Here is a 17220-nt window from a genome sequence, read left to right on the forward strand (position 1 = left end):
GGTGCGTGGATCACAGGCTCTGGTGCTGGGTTTTGCCGTTTGTTCTCCCTCTCCTGACTGCAGGTGTGTTTTGTCTTTACCTTAAAAGCAGGATCAGGGGCTGCGTTTGTGGAGCTTCAGCCATAGAAAGTGCCCTTCCCGCGGCACTGCCTGCTGTGTCCCATCTCCGTCCCAGGAGCTGGACTCTGTGCCTGCGTTTCTGACCGTGTCTCTATCTTTGATGGCTGCCCCGGGTGCCTGTAGCACCTGGAGAAGCAGCACATTGCACCTACGTTGTATGTTTGCCCACTAATTACTTTCAGCAGCAGGTCCCCACTGTGTTGTTTCCCATCCAAGTGGTTTTCCAGCAAGGCCTTGGCGCTGTTTTGTTCTCCAAAGAGCAGAGAAATAATTTATTCGCATCTGCTGGTTAATAAACGATAGTGAGATATCAGGTAACCCAAATATCACCCTCGGTGTATTGTATGTCCTGTGGCTTAGGGGGAGCGCTCAGTAACCTCACTTTATTTCCTCGCAGCACCTTTGTCATTATAAAGCTTCCTGGATTGAGCTGAAGCCGGACTTTGCCCTGCAGACCGCTCCCCCCGCCGGGATAGTTGGTGTTTCAGCCAAACCCGCGAGTACGAGTTGACTCCAAGCGCTGGGTTGCAGGAGAGGACATCGTCCTTTGGATGAGGTACCCGGGGTCATCTTCTACCACCAGCGCTATCCCAAGGGGTGCGGATGTCTTTGTCTCACCATCACCAAGAATTTCAGCCCTTCTCCTTCGGGGATGCTCCATCCCTGGGTGCCCTTTCAGGAACATCTCAGCCACGGTCCGGCAGCTGCAACGCATCTCTCTGGACGTACTGCCAGCTGGAGCAGCACCTAACCAGAAGGGCCCCTTCCCTGCCTTTCGGTGCCGAGTTTCTGGACTCCCTCTGCAGTTTCGAGCTCTCCATCGCGTTCTCCGGGGGAGGTAAGTCTCTGGGGCCTCCCCTCCTTCCCCCCCCCCAGAGAAAGGAGCCCTGAGCCGCCTGTCCCACCCAGGAAAGCTCCCCACAGGCAGCGGGGTCTCCGCAGGGCCTAAGGCCACGTGTGCGTTGCCACTTGTAGGTCTGTCTCCTCAGCCCCCTCCCAGACCGTCCCCGTGCCTCGGGTCACGCGCCAAAGCTGGGGAGACGGACGCTTTCGCTGGGTTTGCGCTGTGCTGTGCTCAGCGCCATGTTGGCTTCACACAGAGGGTTTCCCTCCGTTTCTGAATCCCTCCGTAGCGAGACTCAAGAAATTGCCCATCTCTTTGCCGCCGACCTCCTCCCTCCTGCTTTGCACAGCTGCTCCCGGGATAATGTTTCCCTCACAACGTGCCCAGCCCTCTCGGGTGGAAGGAGAAGGGTTGAAAGCAATGCCTTTTGTCCTGTTTACTGTGGTGTTTTCAGACCCACGGCTTTTTCTGTGTAAAACAGCACTGGGGGGGTGAAGGGCGCAGCGGGGTTTCTGCGGGACTGCGGCCGCCCCCCGCACCAGCCACCTTTGCCTTCCCTTTGGGAGAAGTTTTTCAGCTGGCCGTTGTAACTTTGAAGCGCATGGAAACTATATGAGCCGAGATCCCAAACGTATGTTGACGTTTCCTTTTGCTAATTTAGGAGAGAGTCTCTCAGGTTGAAGCATCGCAAACGTATTTTCCTCTAAAACTTTCCTAGCAGAAGCAGGGGAGCCCCTCGGGCCCGACCACCACCACCGGAGCAGATGCACCTCGGCCGAGGCCCTGTACGCCGCCCCGGCTGCAGGGTCCATCTGCCAGCCCCGGAAAAGCGCCCGAGCCAAAGGAGCAGTCGGCGTCTCCCGTTGGCTTTCGCCGGGCAGAGTGGGAGCTGGTGGGGTAACGGCTGGACGAGGCGACAGCCCGCTCCGCCGCGGGGACGGGCCGGAGAGGTGAGTGTGTCCACGTGAAAACACCCACTGCGCATCGCTGACTGCTCCCCGTGCCACACAAAACGCAGCCACAGTCTGCGGTTGTTAATTCCGCTGCTATTAAGCTCCCAGGTCAGTCAGATTACTTGTATCTTGAAGTGTTTTGTTGAACCAGAACCAAACCCAGTAAATTCTTGCTGAAAGCAACCATTCGGGTGGGATTTAGCAATGCTGAATTCCCCCTTCAGAGAATGTCCCACGTGGGAGACGACACCAACCTTTACAAAGGGGTTTTCAGTAAATTCTTTGTGGATTTTGTTGTTTGCAACTATCGGTTTTTTTGAACCCAGATCCTGAAAAGGTGTTTTACACCGTCCCTCGCACCTGCGCATCCCTTTGCAGCAGGAGGCTCTGCCGAGGCAGCTCTTCAATTAGGGTATCAGACGAACGAGTCCACCGCGTTGCCCGCACGGGCCAAATCAGCTCCCTTTCGAGTTGGTGAAAAAAGTACTTGGCATTGCTGAGATCAAGTTTTGACCTTCGTTTTGAAGAAAAGGAGCAGGATCTTAACCGCTAGATTTATCCTCGAGCGCAATGGAAAGCCCTGGCTAGAGGGAGGCAGGATCATCCTGGGGAGCAGAGCGAAGCTTGAGGTCTGAGGGATTTCCCTTCGCGCGGGGGGAAGGTCAAAAGTACATTTTAGGACACTTTTCATGAGTGATTGTGCTCCCGACATGGCGGCTGAGGATGAGATGTTTCAGCAGTGACTCAGAGGAAGAAGGTAAATAAACACTTTTTATTTCAAACACAGGATTAAATTCCTTCATGTCTGGATCATTCAAGGTAAAGCTCCTGTAATCTCCTCATTGTGATCCACAGCCCGTCGTCTGGTGGCTGCTGCACCCGCTGCGCCCGGCGCGGGAGCGGTTGGGACAGCGAAGGGACAATGCAGGGATGCGGGAGGTGGCACAGAGGGCAAGAGACGGCCGGGAGCAGAGCTGGGCACCAGGGCTGCTGCTCCGTTAGCAGCACAGCTCGTGAAAAGCTGGTGTGGATCGTCCCTAAGTCAGTGAAATCGCTCTGGGAATTCATGGACTGAAGCTGAAGGAGCTGAGATTTTACCTCGACTGCTTTGCAAGGGGGAGGCTGAGAAACAACACTGTGAAAAATGCAATTGTGATAAGGAAAACCCCAACTCAAAGCCACTACATCAGTATTTGTATGTATTTTTGCACGCGCCGGAGAACCACATTTCATACCAAGTTCTCATCCATGCTGCAAAGTGCCTGTACAACACGCTCCTGCTCCCACCATGTGCTAAAAACCCTCTCTCTTGATCATAGGGGACAAAAAATAAGCCGGGATCGTTCCTGGAAGCTTCCCCTGCAGTTTTGCGACATCCCGAGCAGGCAGCGAGGGCAGACGTGTGGCACAAGCGTCACCGAGGGCCTGTGCTGGCTGCTGGGGCGAGCTGCAGAGCAAGGCCTCCACCGTGAGCGTCCCTGGCCCGGCCAGCCTGACTCGAGAAGGGCCGCGGCTCTCCGGCACGGCGCCGGCAGCGGGTGGAAACGCGGAGCTGGCTCAGGGCTGCCAAAACGCTGGCAGGTTTGGCTGAGCCCAGCGGGAGGCAGGAACTGCCCTGGGGCAGAGGAAAGGTGATGGGACTATGAAAGGTGATGGGACTGCGTGACCAGGCAGCTTCTGCAGAGGGAAATGCCACGTAGCCACGAACGTCCAAGCACTGCCTGCAGGGATGATCTTCATCCACGGTAATTGCTTATAAATGAGGGTTTTTTTAAATTGCTTTTGTTGCTTTCTACTTTTTCTTCACTGATTTTCCGTGATGCTTCAGGTAAGTCTTGTGTGAGATGTGGTGGTTTCATTGCAGGAATGATGGATCCATCCAAACACTCAGCAGATGCTCCAAATATTTCTCCGCTTGATTTTCGGCAGGACGGTTAATCCACAGCGGCTGCATCACGTGCCGAAGCGCCTCAGCTGCCGACGACTCGCGCCGAGAGCCGCGCCGGCACTTCCCGGGCTCACGGGGCTGCAGAGGTGAGGGAGAGCCCGAGGATGCCAGCCGTGCCCGCGAGGTTCCTCCCTTCGCAGCGGCGGTGACGCGCACTCTGGGGCAATCCCATCCGACGGCTAGGAAAGCTGAGCCGCGCCGGGTGCTTGGCGTCGCCCGAGGACCTATTTTGCCCGTGTCAGAGTGAAGGAGAGAGCTAGATTTGCAGTTCTTGGAAATGATGGTTCATTAGACGCCCAGCTGGTCATTTCAGTAGGGTCACGCTTCCAAGGTCCATTCCAGGTATAATTTGATGTCATCCTTGTACAAGAGTTTGGGGTTTAGGTAATTTATCTTTACCATACAAAGCCTTTTTAGAGGTGGTCTTAATATTCATACTGATGGGGAAATACTGGGTTAGTTGTTACAGAGCGCCAAAAAAAAGGGCTAGCAAGAAATCTACAATATAAAGACAATTTTATTGCCGATAAGCTCTTAAAACTCATTTTTTTTTTTTCCTGTTTCAGTAGGACCTTATTCTTCCTGATGAAAATCCGGTCATAGCATCTCTCATTAAAAATAAAATTATTTTGAAATAAATAAATATATAAAATAAATATCATATACATTTTATAAATAGTTTTGTCCTTATGCACAGTATCCATGCTTACATCTGAATAATGTTCCTCGCCCCATTCCCACCCCAACAGCAGGAAAAACCCCACGCATCAGGACCAGTCCACGTAGCATCATCCATGTAGCAAACTCCCGGGCTGCTTAAGCAGGGTACCATTCGAAAGGCTTTTTCTTAGCAGGTAACCATCCCGAGCTTAGCAGCAGCATCTGCAGCAGTTCTGTGGTCTTTTGTTTTCTTTCCTTCTCTTCATTTTTAGGTTTGGTGGTTTGTTTTTTTTCCCGCCCTGGTGATCAGGTTTGCTCGCCTGCTTGTTCCTTTAAGCAACCGTAACACTGAATATTCGGCCTCTCTTGTAGCAACCGGGTAAAGAAAGTGAATGAAAACGAAAGATTATATGTAGGGTTCCCTCCCTTCCCCTGCCCCCACCCCCATAAATAACCCAGGTTCGATATACGCTTGAAACAAGGAGGAACAGCAGTGTCTGAATTCAATGTAAGTGCTTTCCTATGTCATCTACGCTTACAGGAATGATGGAATGACTATTAATATAGTGCTCTGGGAAGAAGCTTGGGAGCCCAAGTATGTACACTGACGGGGCAGCTGCAGGAAACATCACCTGTAGTGGAAGAGGTCTCTGTACATCGCGGGTATTTTGGCAGGGTCCACAGGCCTGGGTAAAAAATGAGTGAATTTCTGATGTCTCTTAGTCCTGTACCCCTCTCGGGGGGAGCCGTCCTTGTTCAGCGCCACGTAGTAATGCCTCTCCGAGTCGGGATGCTTGTAGAGGGTTGAGGCGTATGTGTTGTACCAGTTCTCTTCAAACTGCTCTCGGAAAACGCACTCCCGTGTGAGCTTCTTCTGCGTTGGGGCAGAGGCGGGAGGGGAAGAAAAAGACATTTGTGTCAAAAATTAAAAAAAAAAAAAAAAAATCTTTTCCTCCTTCCTTCACTTTATTTTCCTATAATTTTCCCAGCTACCTTCTCCTGGCTCCCCTGAGGACGAGGACTGCGCTGCTGGGGACGTTTCCCCTGGGTGAGAGCTGGAAACAGGCACAAACCGTACAAGCCGGGACCCAAAGACCTCTGAAGTTGGAGGAGGAAGGAGACAAAAGGAGGAGGAGAAGGTGGGTGTGCATTTTGCAAAGGTGCCCCATAAAAAAATAAAACAGGGCCATAGCAAAACTCTAAACCCGACAGCCAGGTCTCTGCGATCGGGGTGTGAGTTTGGAGCTTGCTGGGTGCAGAGGGCACCCGCAGCCCCGTCCGCAGGTACCACACACACCCCAAAAACGCTCTCTTAGGTGAAAGGCAACCCCGGGAGAAGCAGCGGGCAGCGCATCTGAAGGGTTTAAACAGGAGCGAGCACCGCTTTGAAAGTTCAAGGCACGTAATAGCGTACACTGCAGTGCGAATGAAAGCATTCCTCAGGCCTTTCATCTTCTGAAGCGCCAGATAGCTGTGATGTGAGGCCATAACAAGACCCGGGGAGGTCTGGATGGGGAGCAGCACTCCGGGGATGTCTAACCCCGGGGAAGATTTACGGTGGCGATAGGTGATGTGATGAGCGTGTGCCAGCCCACGGCCGGTGCATCCCGCACTGGGCCGGGGGGATGGATGGCACCGGTGTCACCGCGGCCGCAACCAGCCTTTCCTCCAACCCTTACATCCAGGGGCTGTCGGCAGCGGCCGTTCGATGATGGCTTTTCAGTTCATGCCCATCACTCCTTCCCTCTCCCTCCCATCGCCCCCGTGCCAGCTACGGGGACGTGCCCAGCCGCAGCGAGGAGCGGGGCTGTCCCCCTGCCCCGCGAGGACGTGGGTGGCTTTTGCCAGCGGGACCCGCCATCCCATCCCGTCCCACGGGGGGATTGCCGGGGGGGACGTGGGAGTCCTTTCAGATGAAAGGCGGTCTGCAAATGTAGGATGCTGTAATATTACAAACACTCTACCTACACTGTAAACTATTCAGGTAGGGAATGGTTCTTATCTACAGCATCCAGAGTGCTAAGTAAATGTTACTGCCTGCCGTAGATGTTTTGTAATACGATCCAGGAGCTCACCTGCGCTCAGAACCTGTTTTGAATGTTTTGCTGCTAATTAAATAAACCCTGAGGTGAGTCGTGAGCCCTCCAAAAGCCTACGCGACAGCCCTTGCCGTCTGAGACCTGGGGAACCGGGAACTGGGGGTTTCTCTTCCCAGATCCATCAATAAATACAGACTTTTTTTTTTTTTTCTTCCCTTAGGATGCCATCTACTCAGAATATGTTGGAAACTGCTGACCGGCTGAACTCGTGCGCTGCTGCGTTGTCCCGGTTTACCTGCTCTTCACTGGGCTGTTTGGAGGTACAGTGTTTGTGTAAAACGTTTGGAGAGTCTGGGGTGACTCTGCAAGGTGCGATTTATTTCTTTCCAAGCCCCGGGATGTCCCCACTGAGCCCGACGCCGTCGGGCTGTCGCTGTCTCCGCATTTAACTTTTGTTTAGGGTAGATGTTATTACAGAAATGAAGTGGAAAAAGAACAGTTATTGGTGCATGCTAGTATTTGATTATCCCATATAAACATCAGCAAGCAGCGTGCAAGGTGCTGCCTGCGACTTTTGCTGCTCTAAGTGTTAGTTGCGTTTCTGAAATTGGTGGAAAGCTTGACAGAAACATTGGCACCAGGTCAACAGGGACAGGCAGAAAAGCTGTCTGTCCCGAGGGGACTCCACGTGTCGCTGTGGGGATGGCTGGCTCTGGCTATATCGACACACAGATCAGGGAAAATTGGCACAGAGGGAAATAATAAACTTGCTGAAAATTTAAAAACACCGCTGTACTGTAATCTCCTAAAATACCATTGTAATGCTAATGCTGTTGTTAGGCGCTGTTTTATGGACCTTTAATTAAGAATACTGTAGTGGCTTTCGATTTCGAAAAGCCATCATTGTACAACCCACGTATCCCAGATTTTAAAACTCCAGGGTTATTTGGGGACCTGGCTCATGCCTTCTGCACAGTTTGGATCAGTGGTTTGCCTGCGTCCCTGCAGCGTCCGGTCAGTGTATTGTCTGCTGTACAAGATGCAATGACAGAGAGAAAACTCCCATGGTTATGTCTTCAGGTCAATTCTGTTTCCAGCTAAAGTGTCGTAAAATGTTATCCTATTTTTGTTTCTGTGTCGTGACATGAACACTGGCCCTAGAATTTAATTAACCCATCATGAAACTGTTGATTCATAATCAGAGCTGCAGGGTTTGAAAGCACAGAAGGGAATATGCAGGCTTGTGTCCTCCTTTTCAGCAGGCACAAGGAAAAGCTGCAACTCCAGGAGCTGCCGAGCAGGCTCGGGGTTTGACAGGAGAGGTGCTGCTGCATGGGCGTAGGCTCCAGCCCTGTTTTCTGAAGTGGGCTTTAAGATTTTTTGTGTTTTATGGAATCCTGGTGATTTTACTTTTTATCTATCTTGCAGATTTGTAATTTAACCGCCGTCTCCACATTTAACTTTTGTTTAGGGTAGATGTTATTACAGAAATGAAGTGGAAAAAGAACAGTTATTGGTGCATGCTAGTATTTGATTATCCCATATAAACATCAGCAACTGCATCTTAAAATAGTGAAAGGGTCTGTGGCAGTCTCAGGTGGGAGTGGAAGAAGAAAACATGATGGAAACTTGTGGTTTACTGTTACTGTTTGCTAAGCAAAGGTTTTCTGAAGGCTTCTGTATATGCAGAGTGCAGGAGTTTAAATTTCTACACTATGAGATTGGTCGGATTTGGTTAGAGGAAGTATGTGCCTTCCGCTGCGGTTTAAAACTGGTTTACTTTATTTCATTTTAAATTTACTGTGATCCATCCTTAAAAATCAGTATCCTCACAGAGGGTAGTGCTGTGATCTAGAAAGAGGCATTTAAAAAAACCCCACACACTGGTGATGGGTTGAATTAAAGGCAATGGGGCATCTGAAGAAAAAGCACCAATGAAGTGAAGCAGCTACAGAAAAGGAAACTTAAAAATGGCTATCTAGAATGCAATTACTTTTTCAAAATAGAAATGATTCTTCTAGCTAACTAGAAATAACTATTTTGTATTGCGTTGAGTTAAATAATTAGGAATTGAGTTAAATTAACCTGTAGGAAGCACCTCTGCCCGGTTGTTAAGACCTGACATTTTGACTGCAAGTCTTAACACTTAAATTGAAAGAAGCAGAGGACAGCTTGGCTCTCTTCAGGTTGATGGAGACTTTACCTGCGATGCCAAAGCTCTTCACAGCACCCCCTCCCCGCAGTCCCGGCTGAGCTTTGCAGAAGCGTTCACTCCATGTGCGGGTGTTTCATCCAGCAAAACCCTGACATACGCTCGCTTTTTGGGGCTGGCTCAACAGAGCACCTGCCCATGTTCACAGTGGTTTACAGGGTGGTGCAGGTTCAGTAACGTTGGGCAGAAAAGCAGCGAGGTGGACCTGAGCGGGTCCCGGCTGCGGCAGTGCAACCTGCGAGCCACGGCTCTAAGGGCACGGCCCAAATCAAGGGAGCAAATGACAAACTCACAAGCTGCCACTAGAAACCTGAGCCCGGACTGGAAACAGGGTGTCTTCTGCTTTCTCTGTCCTACAGCAACACAGGATGGGGCAGAATCTGCTACAGGCGACGTTAGGAAGAGTTTATAGGTATTCAGGAGTTTGTGTGGAGTGAAAAACTAACAAGGAGTTTACACCTGGCTGTTGGCAAAACACGGCAAATTTTAGTCTGAAAAGGGCACTTCTAGAAAATGATGAGCAACTCCCTTAAACTCCTAAAAGGACTTGTAGAGAATGTTATATTCAAATAACACTCAGACCACAGCTTCAGCTTCCGTTAGTTAAAGAGCTATAATATAAATGTAAAATCCGCAGATAGGTGCAGATCCTGATCACGCGGAGAATAAAATTGATGTGTTTCTCAGGCAATGAAAACACACAAGCAGCCCCTGGTTTTATGCTGAATTTCCCTTTTGCCTTTAGTTGACTGTTGCCACGCTGTTTCTGAAAGGCAAAACCTCAATAAGCCCCCCCAGCTCCCCAGGCACTGCCCCAAGCGGTGTCCAGGGGCTGGGCACCACCATGGGCTCTCACCGCACGAGTGTATCCTCCCTCCACAGCCCTATTTCATATATATCATTTATGTTATAAAAGCAGTGGCATCCCGGGTAGGATGGAGGTATGTGGCAGCCCAAGGACTTCGGAGGTCTGAGACAGACACAGCTCGTGATGCCGATGAGGCCCCGCAGCCTGTGTTGCTGCGTATGTTATATAGTGCTGTAATCAGCACAAAACCTTAAACTTACCGACCCATACAGCTCGCCTCTCTCATTCATGCCGAGGTAGAGTCCTGAGTCCACCCCACGGATGCTCACCAGCCCCACTGCCAGGCTAATAAACTCCAAAATCCCTAAAACAGAAAAGAAGTCCAAATCATACAGAGAATAAAACCAACACCAGGCTCCAGTGACAAACGCGAACCAGCCTTTCCCAACCTTTGCAGAGCTTCCTACAGACCCCGTTTTCCTTATTTATAATGACACAGTTCTTAAATCTGTAGTCCCGTACGCGTGCAATTTTCTGATTTCCACTCCAGGCTTCTCCCCAGCATTGCGTATTTGACTTGCCCAAGAGGAATTACCTTTGCTAATGAGAAAAGGTTTGCTAGGTTTTGTTGTTTTGGTTTTTTTTTTTCCTAATTATCACCAAGAAGACAGATGTAGAAACTTGTGCCTGGCCCACTAGAAATTTCAGAAGGCTGTTACCACGCTGCGTTTTATTCTTCACCAAAGGAAAGTGATTTTTGTCTCCATGGGGCTTCTGGTTTGAGATGATAGTCCCACATGTTTTAAAGTGATGAGTTCAATAAAAATAAGTAAAAAGCACTAGAAGAGATGTCTGCAAGGGCCGTCTTCATCTTGGCACTCCAGCGGGGTACTTGCCGCCCCCAGATGTATATACAAGCCGCAGGGATAAAATCCAACTTCAAATATACGCAGGTGGAAATGCATTTTCCTCTGCAGCCTTTGGAACCGGGGAGCTGCTGCTCCTTCCTCCATCACCCCCTGCCACCGTTACTGCCAGAAACCCCCTCCTGCCCCGTATGTCCTGCTGCCTGCCCCAGCCTCATGCCAGCCCCTTCCCGGTCCAGCAGCATCCGTCCTAGCCACCCCTGGCCCTGCGAGAGCAACCATTTTACCCATGGGCTTCAGCCTACAATGATGGTGTCAGATACTCTAAATAATGAGGGGCAGCCTCATTTCCTCTGGCAAAGAAATTAGCGGGGTCTGCCACGCTGCCTGCTGCACCCCTGCTGCCGGTAACGGGGATGGCAGCTGTTTTGATGGAGGAAAGACTTGTAATAGAACCCTTGGTGAAGCGCTTAAAAACAAAGAGCCCCCAAGTAGGTGTGTTTTTAACAGGTTTGAACAAAGCCAACATCGCAAGTGGAGACCTTCAAACTTCACAGGAAAACCTCCTGAAGTCATTAGTGGGACTGTGTTAGACTCTGGATATCACACGCTCCCGAGCTAGAGGTAACGGGCAGTCCTTGCCCGTGTCCAGTGCTGAATTAATTAGCTGGGAGGTAGCAGCAGAAGGAAGGAAGGAAGAGGGTTTTCACCATCCCATCTAATGACTGGACAAGACGTCTCCATTGACAAGAGGACAAAGTTGCTCTAACCTTTAGCGTGGCTCCAGGTCTCTTAATATAGCTCCCAAAACGTCCAGTCCTGAGCAATTGCCGCTCTGATCAGGTTACGTCCCAGAGCTCCTCTTAAAAGTATGCCTCAAGTCTAAAATCACCGCGTGACGAGCGGCCACCTGAGCCAGCTGACTTCAGCAGCAGTCGCAGCTCCCGGTCACCCCTCAGCATGTGTCTTCTGCTCAGCCAGGCGTGGATGCAATAACTCTCGGACTATAACTGCATCACCGCCTAAATATAGGACAGACCAGATGGCGGTGGACACCTCTGTCCCCCTTCGCTCAACGCAGACTCATCAGTCAGATGCTGGCAGCTATGCTGGGTGCAAGAATTAGTCTTCCTACCTTATATCAGACTTTTTGCCCTGCCTACTCTGGGGCTTGTGCATCGAATCCAGCCCTCCCTGCAGCCAGCGGGTGCTGGGGGTGGGGGGAGATGAAATATGGACTTGGGAGCAGCAATTCCTCGAGACAAACAGGGAAGCAAACAGAAAACGTGCTTTATGGACCAGTGCAGTCATTTTCCAGACTGAAATACGCTCAGCCCCAGCCTGGGGACACATACTGCCTTCAGAAATGCCAGCAGCCTTCCCAAGCCAGGCAGGCAAACCAGGACCCTGGCTCTGCTCTGCTCGCTCCCCGGTAGTTACTGTGGTTTCTTATCTGAAAAGAAGCACGACCAGGGAGGGAAGAGGCGCAGGATGAGGGGTGGTCTTCTGCCTCCGCTACCCACCGGTTCTGACACGCGGAGGCAGTTACTGAACTCTGTGTGCTTCCGTTCTCCCATCTGCAGGACAGAAATGACGACAGCCACTGTTTGAAAAGGAGGGAGTGAAGGAAGACTGACAACAACTAGAGAGAGTGTAAAAAGTAATACAGGGGGGAAAGGAGTACAGGGATACCCAGAAACGGGGGAGTCCTTCCCAGGCTGGAGACAAGTGGATGTTCAAGTGAAAAATATCTGATAACTGGAGAGCAGTAGATCGACCTTCCTATAGGTACAAACACAGTCCTCAGCACCAGCGTATTTTTTTTTAATTTGTCTTCTGTCACCCCTGGGAAGCAGGAAAACGCTGCTGGTCCCATTTAGAAACCGAGGGATGTCTGAGGCAGGGAAACCAAGAGCTTTCCTTGAGTATACCCACAAGCACGGTCTGTACGTGGTACATGAACCCAGGTCTCCAAAGATCTGTTAAGGAGCAACCCAGGAGCAGCATTAGTGTCTTCCCTCTCTGAGCGGGTGGGTGAGACACCCCTCATCTGGTGCAGATTGGGTGAATATTTCCTGGTTTTGCAAACGAAATTTCTTCAAGGTGTGCCCATGACAATCTCTTCTGACAATGTCCCCTGCAATATTCCCCTTTTCTGATCTTTGAGTGACACTTAGAGACGTGCACGGAAGATGACTATGTTGAAATAGCATTAAGAACGTAACTTAAACCCACAAAAGTCAGGAGACAGAGTGAAGGCTGAAAAAATGTGGGCGGATATCCATCCTGTCCTTAACTCACTCCAACTGCTAGACAAAATTGCAGCTTCGTACATCTGATCTCTAGCAGCACAGGGAGCGGCCACTGGGGCCAGCTCAAGAATTTTCTTTCCAATTGTAGCGGTGTGTTTTTGTGGTAGAACATGCTTTTTTTTTTTTCCCTTTTCCTTTTTTCTTTCCCCCAGGACTTGCCTCTTTTTTTGTGCTTTGATTATTCATTCTGTGTGTTCCTTGAGCCTTTCTAGATAATATTTGGAGAGATTTGATTAAGACTCCAACTGGATTCATTTACCACCAAAGCACTGAATAATCTCCTGAGCTTTGCCGTGGCTGGACCCACACACTCTCGCCTTACTATAAACCATCCCTCAAAGAACAATTCAGCTCCCTGCACCTGTCTCTTCTTACATGACTATATTCAGGAGCAGGGGTACAGAAACATCAGATGTTGTATTAATGGCTACAAACCTAAAGCTTCGGCTAAAAACCTCAACAACTGTTCAGCAACAGGTGCACTACGGTCTGAATGTCAAAATCTACAGCAAAACTTTCTTTGGAGGTTTCATCAGCTTCTCTAAGAGGCTGTGTTACAGATCCATTAGCAGGTTCGTACCTGAGAAGAGCTTCATTTGCTGCCTATGTTAGTCTGCAGTACAAACTCAAGGCCTTTTTCTCTCCTCGCTCGCAGTTAAGAGTAGCACCGTTGCTGTCACTTGTTTAATGCTGCTGTAAACCAGACATGAGGCAGAAAAGGAGCGATTCCTCCTGGCAGGGATTTTCCTGGCGAATTTATCTCTGTTTCATTCTCAGGATTCTCATAGGGATGCTAATATCAGTCCAAACCCCCTCCAGATTTTGACCGTCCTTTATTTCTTTGTACAGGAAGGTTCTTAGCAGACGCAGTGAGAACAGATACATTTTTGAAAGCACTTTATTCTTTCTGGGATGACTTAGGCGGAGCTGCCAGTTCAGAGAGCAAATTTGGGCACTTCTCTACTGTGAGAATGAGCTTTCTTCCAACCATCCTGGAGGGCTTCACCAAATTTTGCGTTAAGCCTCCTCTAGGAAAAATAAGCTGCGCCCCATTGTTCTTGCATGAATTTGTATTTTTACAAGTATAAAATATCACATTCCACAAGACAGGTGTTATTTAGGAACGCTCCAGTCCTCGACAGATGAGAGGGAATAGTTACTGTGATTGCTCAGGCAGCGTGGGTAGACGATGCTGCTACCTCCCCTGTGTCCTGTGGGCACATCCCCTGAATGCTGCGCTACAACAAAAGAATCCCTCCCTTGGCCCTCACCGTTAGGACCCTGGTACTCTGTTCTGCATCACCAGGGCTTTGGCTCTTTTTTTTCCCCTCTGGAAGACTTGGATGTCTTGCACACCTGGTAACTTCTGGGATGGCTGCGCGTGGGAGGGTGCAGATACTGTCCATCTTTTCCTGAACCCCTTCCAGTACTAGCAGATAGGTATGCAAAGTCCGGTTCCAACCTACATCCCATCTGCAGCTGGATACGTGCCTCTGCTGCGGTGTCGCAGCCATCCATGGAGCACATTAATTATCTGCTCGTGATATCAGGGAGCACCTTCCAGCCGTGTGGGCTTGATCCACCAAACCGCCATACTGGATTTCTAAGTATTTCCCCAGATGCCCCTAGATTTAAGGCAGCTTTAAACTGCTACCCTGAAACCCTCGTCTAGCTCTGTATCCCTCACCACAGTTTCGTAGTTCCCCAGAATCGCTCAGGCTGCCTATTTCTGTAATAAGTTACTGCTTTCTGACTGCTGCATGCAAAATTTAGGAATGCATTGATACATGACATCCTAATACGAACCATACCAGTAACACTGGAATTTAAATATTCATGGCTACTGAATGCAGATGGTGAATACTGTGTGCCAATACGTTATTGCTTTGAGTCTCTGCTGAAGCGAGGTTTAGTCCAACTTTATCTGAACACGAGGATTCCAGTCTAATCCTTTGGGGCTTTGTCTTGCAATTGCAACAAATAACTATTTATTTTACACTGCCTCTGGGAAAACCCTGAAGCAGAAAACTATAATATTTTATATCTGAAGTCTGGTCTAGTTTACGTAGCTGGATGCTGACTGCTAAAACACTTAGGGAATGCCAATGTTTCGATTTATTGAACGCACTGTGTGACTTAAGCTTAGGCGTGCAAAATTCATGAAAAGTTTTAGCCCGTTTAATGCGTTTTTCCAGTTTGTTTGGAAATACACTTATTTTACTCGTTCTTTATAAAAAATGGAACTGAGACAAATGCTGCCATTTGAAACTGGCTGTTTACTTGTATAAAGATAAGTAAAAAGAAGTGATAGAAATACTACGTGGCAGATTGAACTAAAACCAAACAGATGCAATGGATTTGCTTTCAGTTTCTTTTAACGTGGAAACCCATCGTGTATTGCAGCATGAAAGGTTAGAAGATGTGCGTCTTTTGGGAGGTAATTAAAGAACGCTTGCCCCACGAGTCTATTAGTACCTGACTCTGACCCGCGGGTTATGACTTTCTTGTTGATGTAGGCAGGGACATGCTATGCACACACCTGGTGTTTATGGAAAGCGCAGTACGGAGATAAGCTGCTCCGATTGTTCCAAAAACCTGCCTTAAACTACCAACAATAGCAGCAGCGGCGTTCCTGGAGTATCAGAAAGGACCGGTTGCAAACAAGTAAAGGCAAAAAAAGAATTCCTTTCACTGAGGAGTTAAATCACTTGAAAACTATAAAATGTCTTGCGAGCACTTCTTGCAACCTGTTGACAACATAGCTGAGATCACTGGCATGGGACTTGTTGATAGCTTACACAGACACCTGCACTAGATGCTGAAGTAGTGGGAATTTTTCTTAGCTGCGCTCAAACTTACTGTACTTCTTCGCCTGTGGCTTGGGATGCATTTTTTGAAGATTACATATAGTCTCATTAGAGATCCCTGCTCTTGTGTGACACTGATACAGGCGCTGCAGTCTTCCAGCTGTATCCCGGGTGGCAAGGTAAATCCACGGTGCTCTGCCTATTGTTCCATCTTCTCCTTTCTTTCTGAGGTCCCCTAAGCATTTTCCCCCCTTCAGCTTCCCCTTTGCTTTCCAATAACCTCCCCAAACCGAGCTTCTGACACCCATCCAGCCAACTGATCCCTGTCTGCTTTGGGGAGACGCTCTTCTAATGAAATTCATGCAAGTAAAAGAAATCAGCTCACAAATATCTGTGGAAGCCAAAAAAAAAAAGAGGGGAAAAAAAACACCACCCAAAAAAGCTAGGAATTTCTTTTTCCAACATGCTCCCTCCTTTCTTTTGCCTCCCTCACCACTAAGTTCAGAGGCGCAGCTAGAGCTGGCCACCACCCGCACCTTTTTTTTTTCTTTTTTAAAATTTTTTTATTTAATTTTTTTTCCCCTGCTAAGGCACGTTTTTGTGCACCTGCAGAAGGGCTGAGCGCCGGGAGAGTAGGAAATTGGAAATAAAAACTCCCGCATTGCTGGGGAGTGAGCGCATTTGTTTAAGAGTCTAATTATATCCGTCCCGGGATGATTTATATTAGCGGGGTAATTAGTTCTGTACGCGGGGCACCTGCTCCCGGGCCGGCCGGGCCCCCACCCAGCCGCGGCGGAGCGGCCCGGCCCGGCCCGGCCCGGCCGCCCCCCGCAGCGCCCCTTACCGAAGCGGCTGTGGTCCTGCCGGGTGCCGTGCACCGTGCCGTTGGGGAAGATCTCCAGGTGGAAGCCGGTGCGGCAGTAGAGCTGCCGCCGCCGCAGGATGCCCTTGAGGTGAGCGAAGTCGGTGGGGGAGCCCCGCTGCAGCCGCCCCTCGATCTGCCCCAGGCGCTCGTTGAGGAAGCCGGGGGAGTCGGCGAGGGGCAGCCCGCCGCCCAGCGCGGGGGGGAAGCCGTGCAGGTCGGGATCCAGCGCGCCCAGGAAGCCGCCCACCTCGGCCATGGGGCCGCGGCCCGCGGGCGGGCGCGGCGCGGCGCGGAGCGGAGCGGCCCCTCAGAGCCCGGGCTGCGGCCGCCCGGCCCCGCGCTGCCGGCCCCGGCCCGGCCCCGCGCTCCCCGCGCCTCCCATAGCTGGATGTGTCCCGCGGTCGGATGCAAACTGCACTTTATATACGTACACACTCCCCTTACATTGACATATTGGATATTTAAATGCAAGCCACACCTCACTGGCATCCCCTTTGGCTATTGCTTTTTTTTTTTCCCTTCTTCTCTGATCCATTTGGCTTTTTTTTTTTTTTTAAAGGAAAGAAAAAAAAGCCAGCTTCACTCCCTCTTTTATTATGAAAAAAATGGCAGGAAAAAGCTACACATCGCAGTGAGGCATAACAGCTCTTGGCAGGTCCCCGCGAAGCCGCCGATGAAATCATGGAGCCCCCGCACGCACCCGGGGATGCAGCGCGGCGCTGCCGGCCCTCGCCGCTCCCGCCCCGGCTCCTCCGCACCGCCGGCAGCCTCCGGCCCTCTCCCGGC

General features: G+C 50.2%; 1 protein-coding gene across 1 annotated transcript; it reads right to left on the reverse strand.

Annotated features, from left to right (window-relative positions):
• Nucleotides 1-4364: 4364 nt before the first annotated feature.
• FGF16 (fibroblast growth factor 16) lies at nucleotides 4365-16690 on the reverse strand. The gene is made up of 3 exons (XM_076347427.1): nucleotides 16414-16690; nucleotides 9845-9948; nucleotides 4365-5399 (listed from the first exon to the last, which is right to left on the reverse strand). Exons 1-3 carry the CDS (start codon nucleotides 16688-16690, stop codon nucleotides 5154-5156), a joined length of 627 nt encoding a protein of 208 aa, XP_076203542.1. The 3' UTR covers nucleotides 4365-5153.
• Between the last annotated feature and the right edge of the window lie 530 nt (nucleotides 16691-17220).

Source organism: Aptenodytes patagonicus, chromosome 9 (assembly GCF_965638725.1).
Source record: "Aptenodytes patagonicus chromosome 9, bAptPat1.pri.cur, whole genome shotgun sequence".
Classification (NCBI taxonomy): domain Eukaryota; kingdom Metazoa; phylum Chordata; class Aves; order Sphenisciformes; family Spheniscidae; genus Aptenodytes; species Aptenodytes patagonicus.

Excerpts from the sequence above, each read along its gene's own strand:
- FGF16 (XM_076347427.1), bottom strand. The coding sequence starts at position 16,690 with ATGGCCGAGGTGGGCGGCTTCCTGGGCGCGCTGGATCCCGACCTGCAC. Across the intron at positions 9,949-16,413 it reads GCAGGACCACAGCCGCTTCG|GGATTTTGGAGTTTATTAGC; the intron begins GTAAGGGGCGCT and ends TTTCTGTTTTAG. Across the intron at positions 5,400-9,844 it reads GAGGCGAGCTGTATGGGTCG|AAGAAGCTCACACGGGAGTG; the intron begins GTAAGTTTAAGG and ends GCCCCAACGCAG.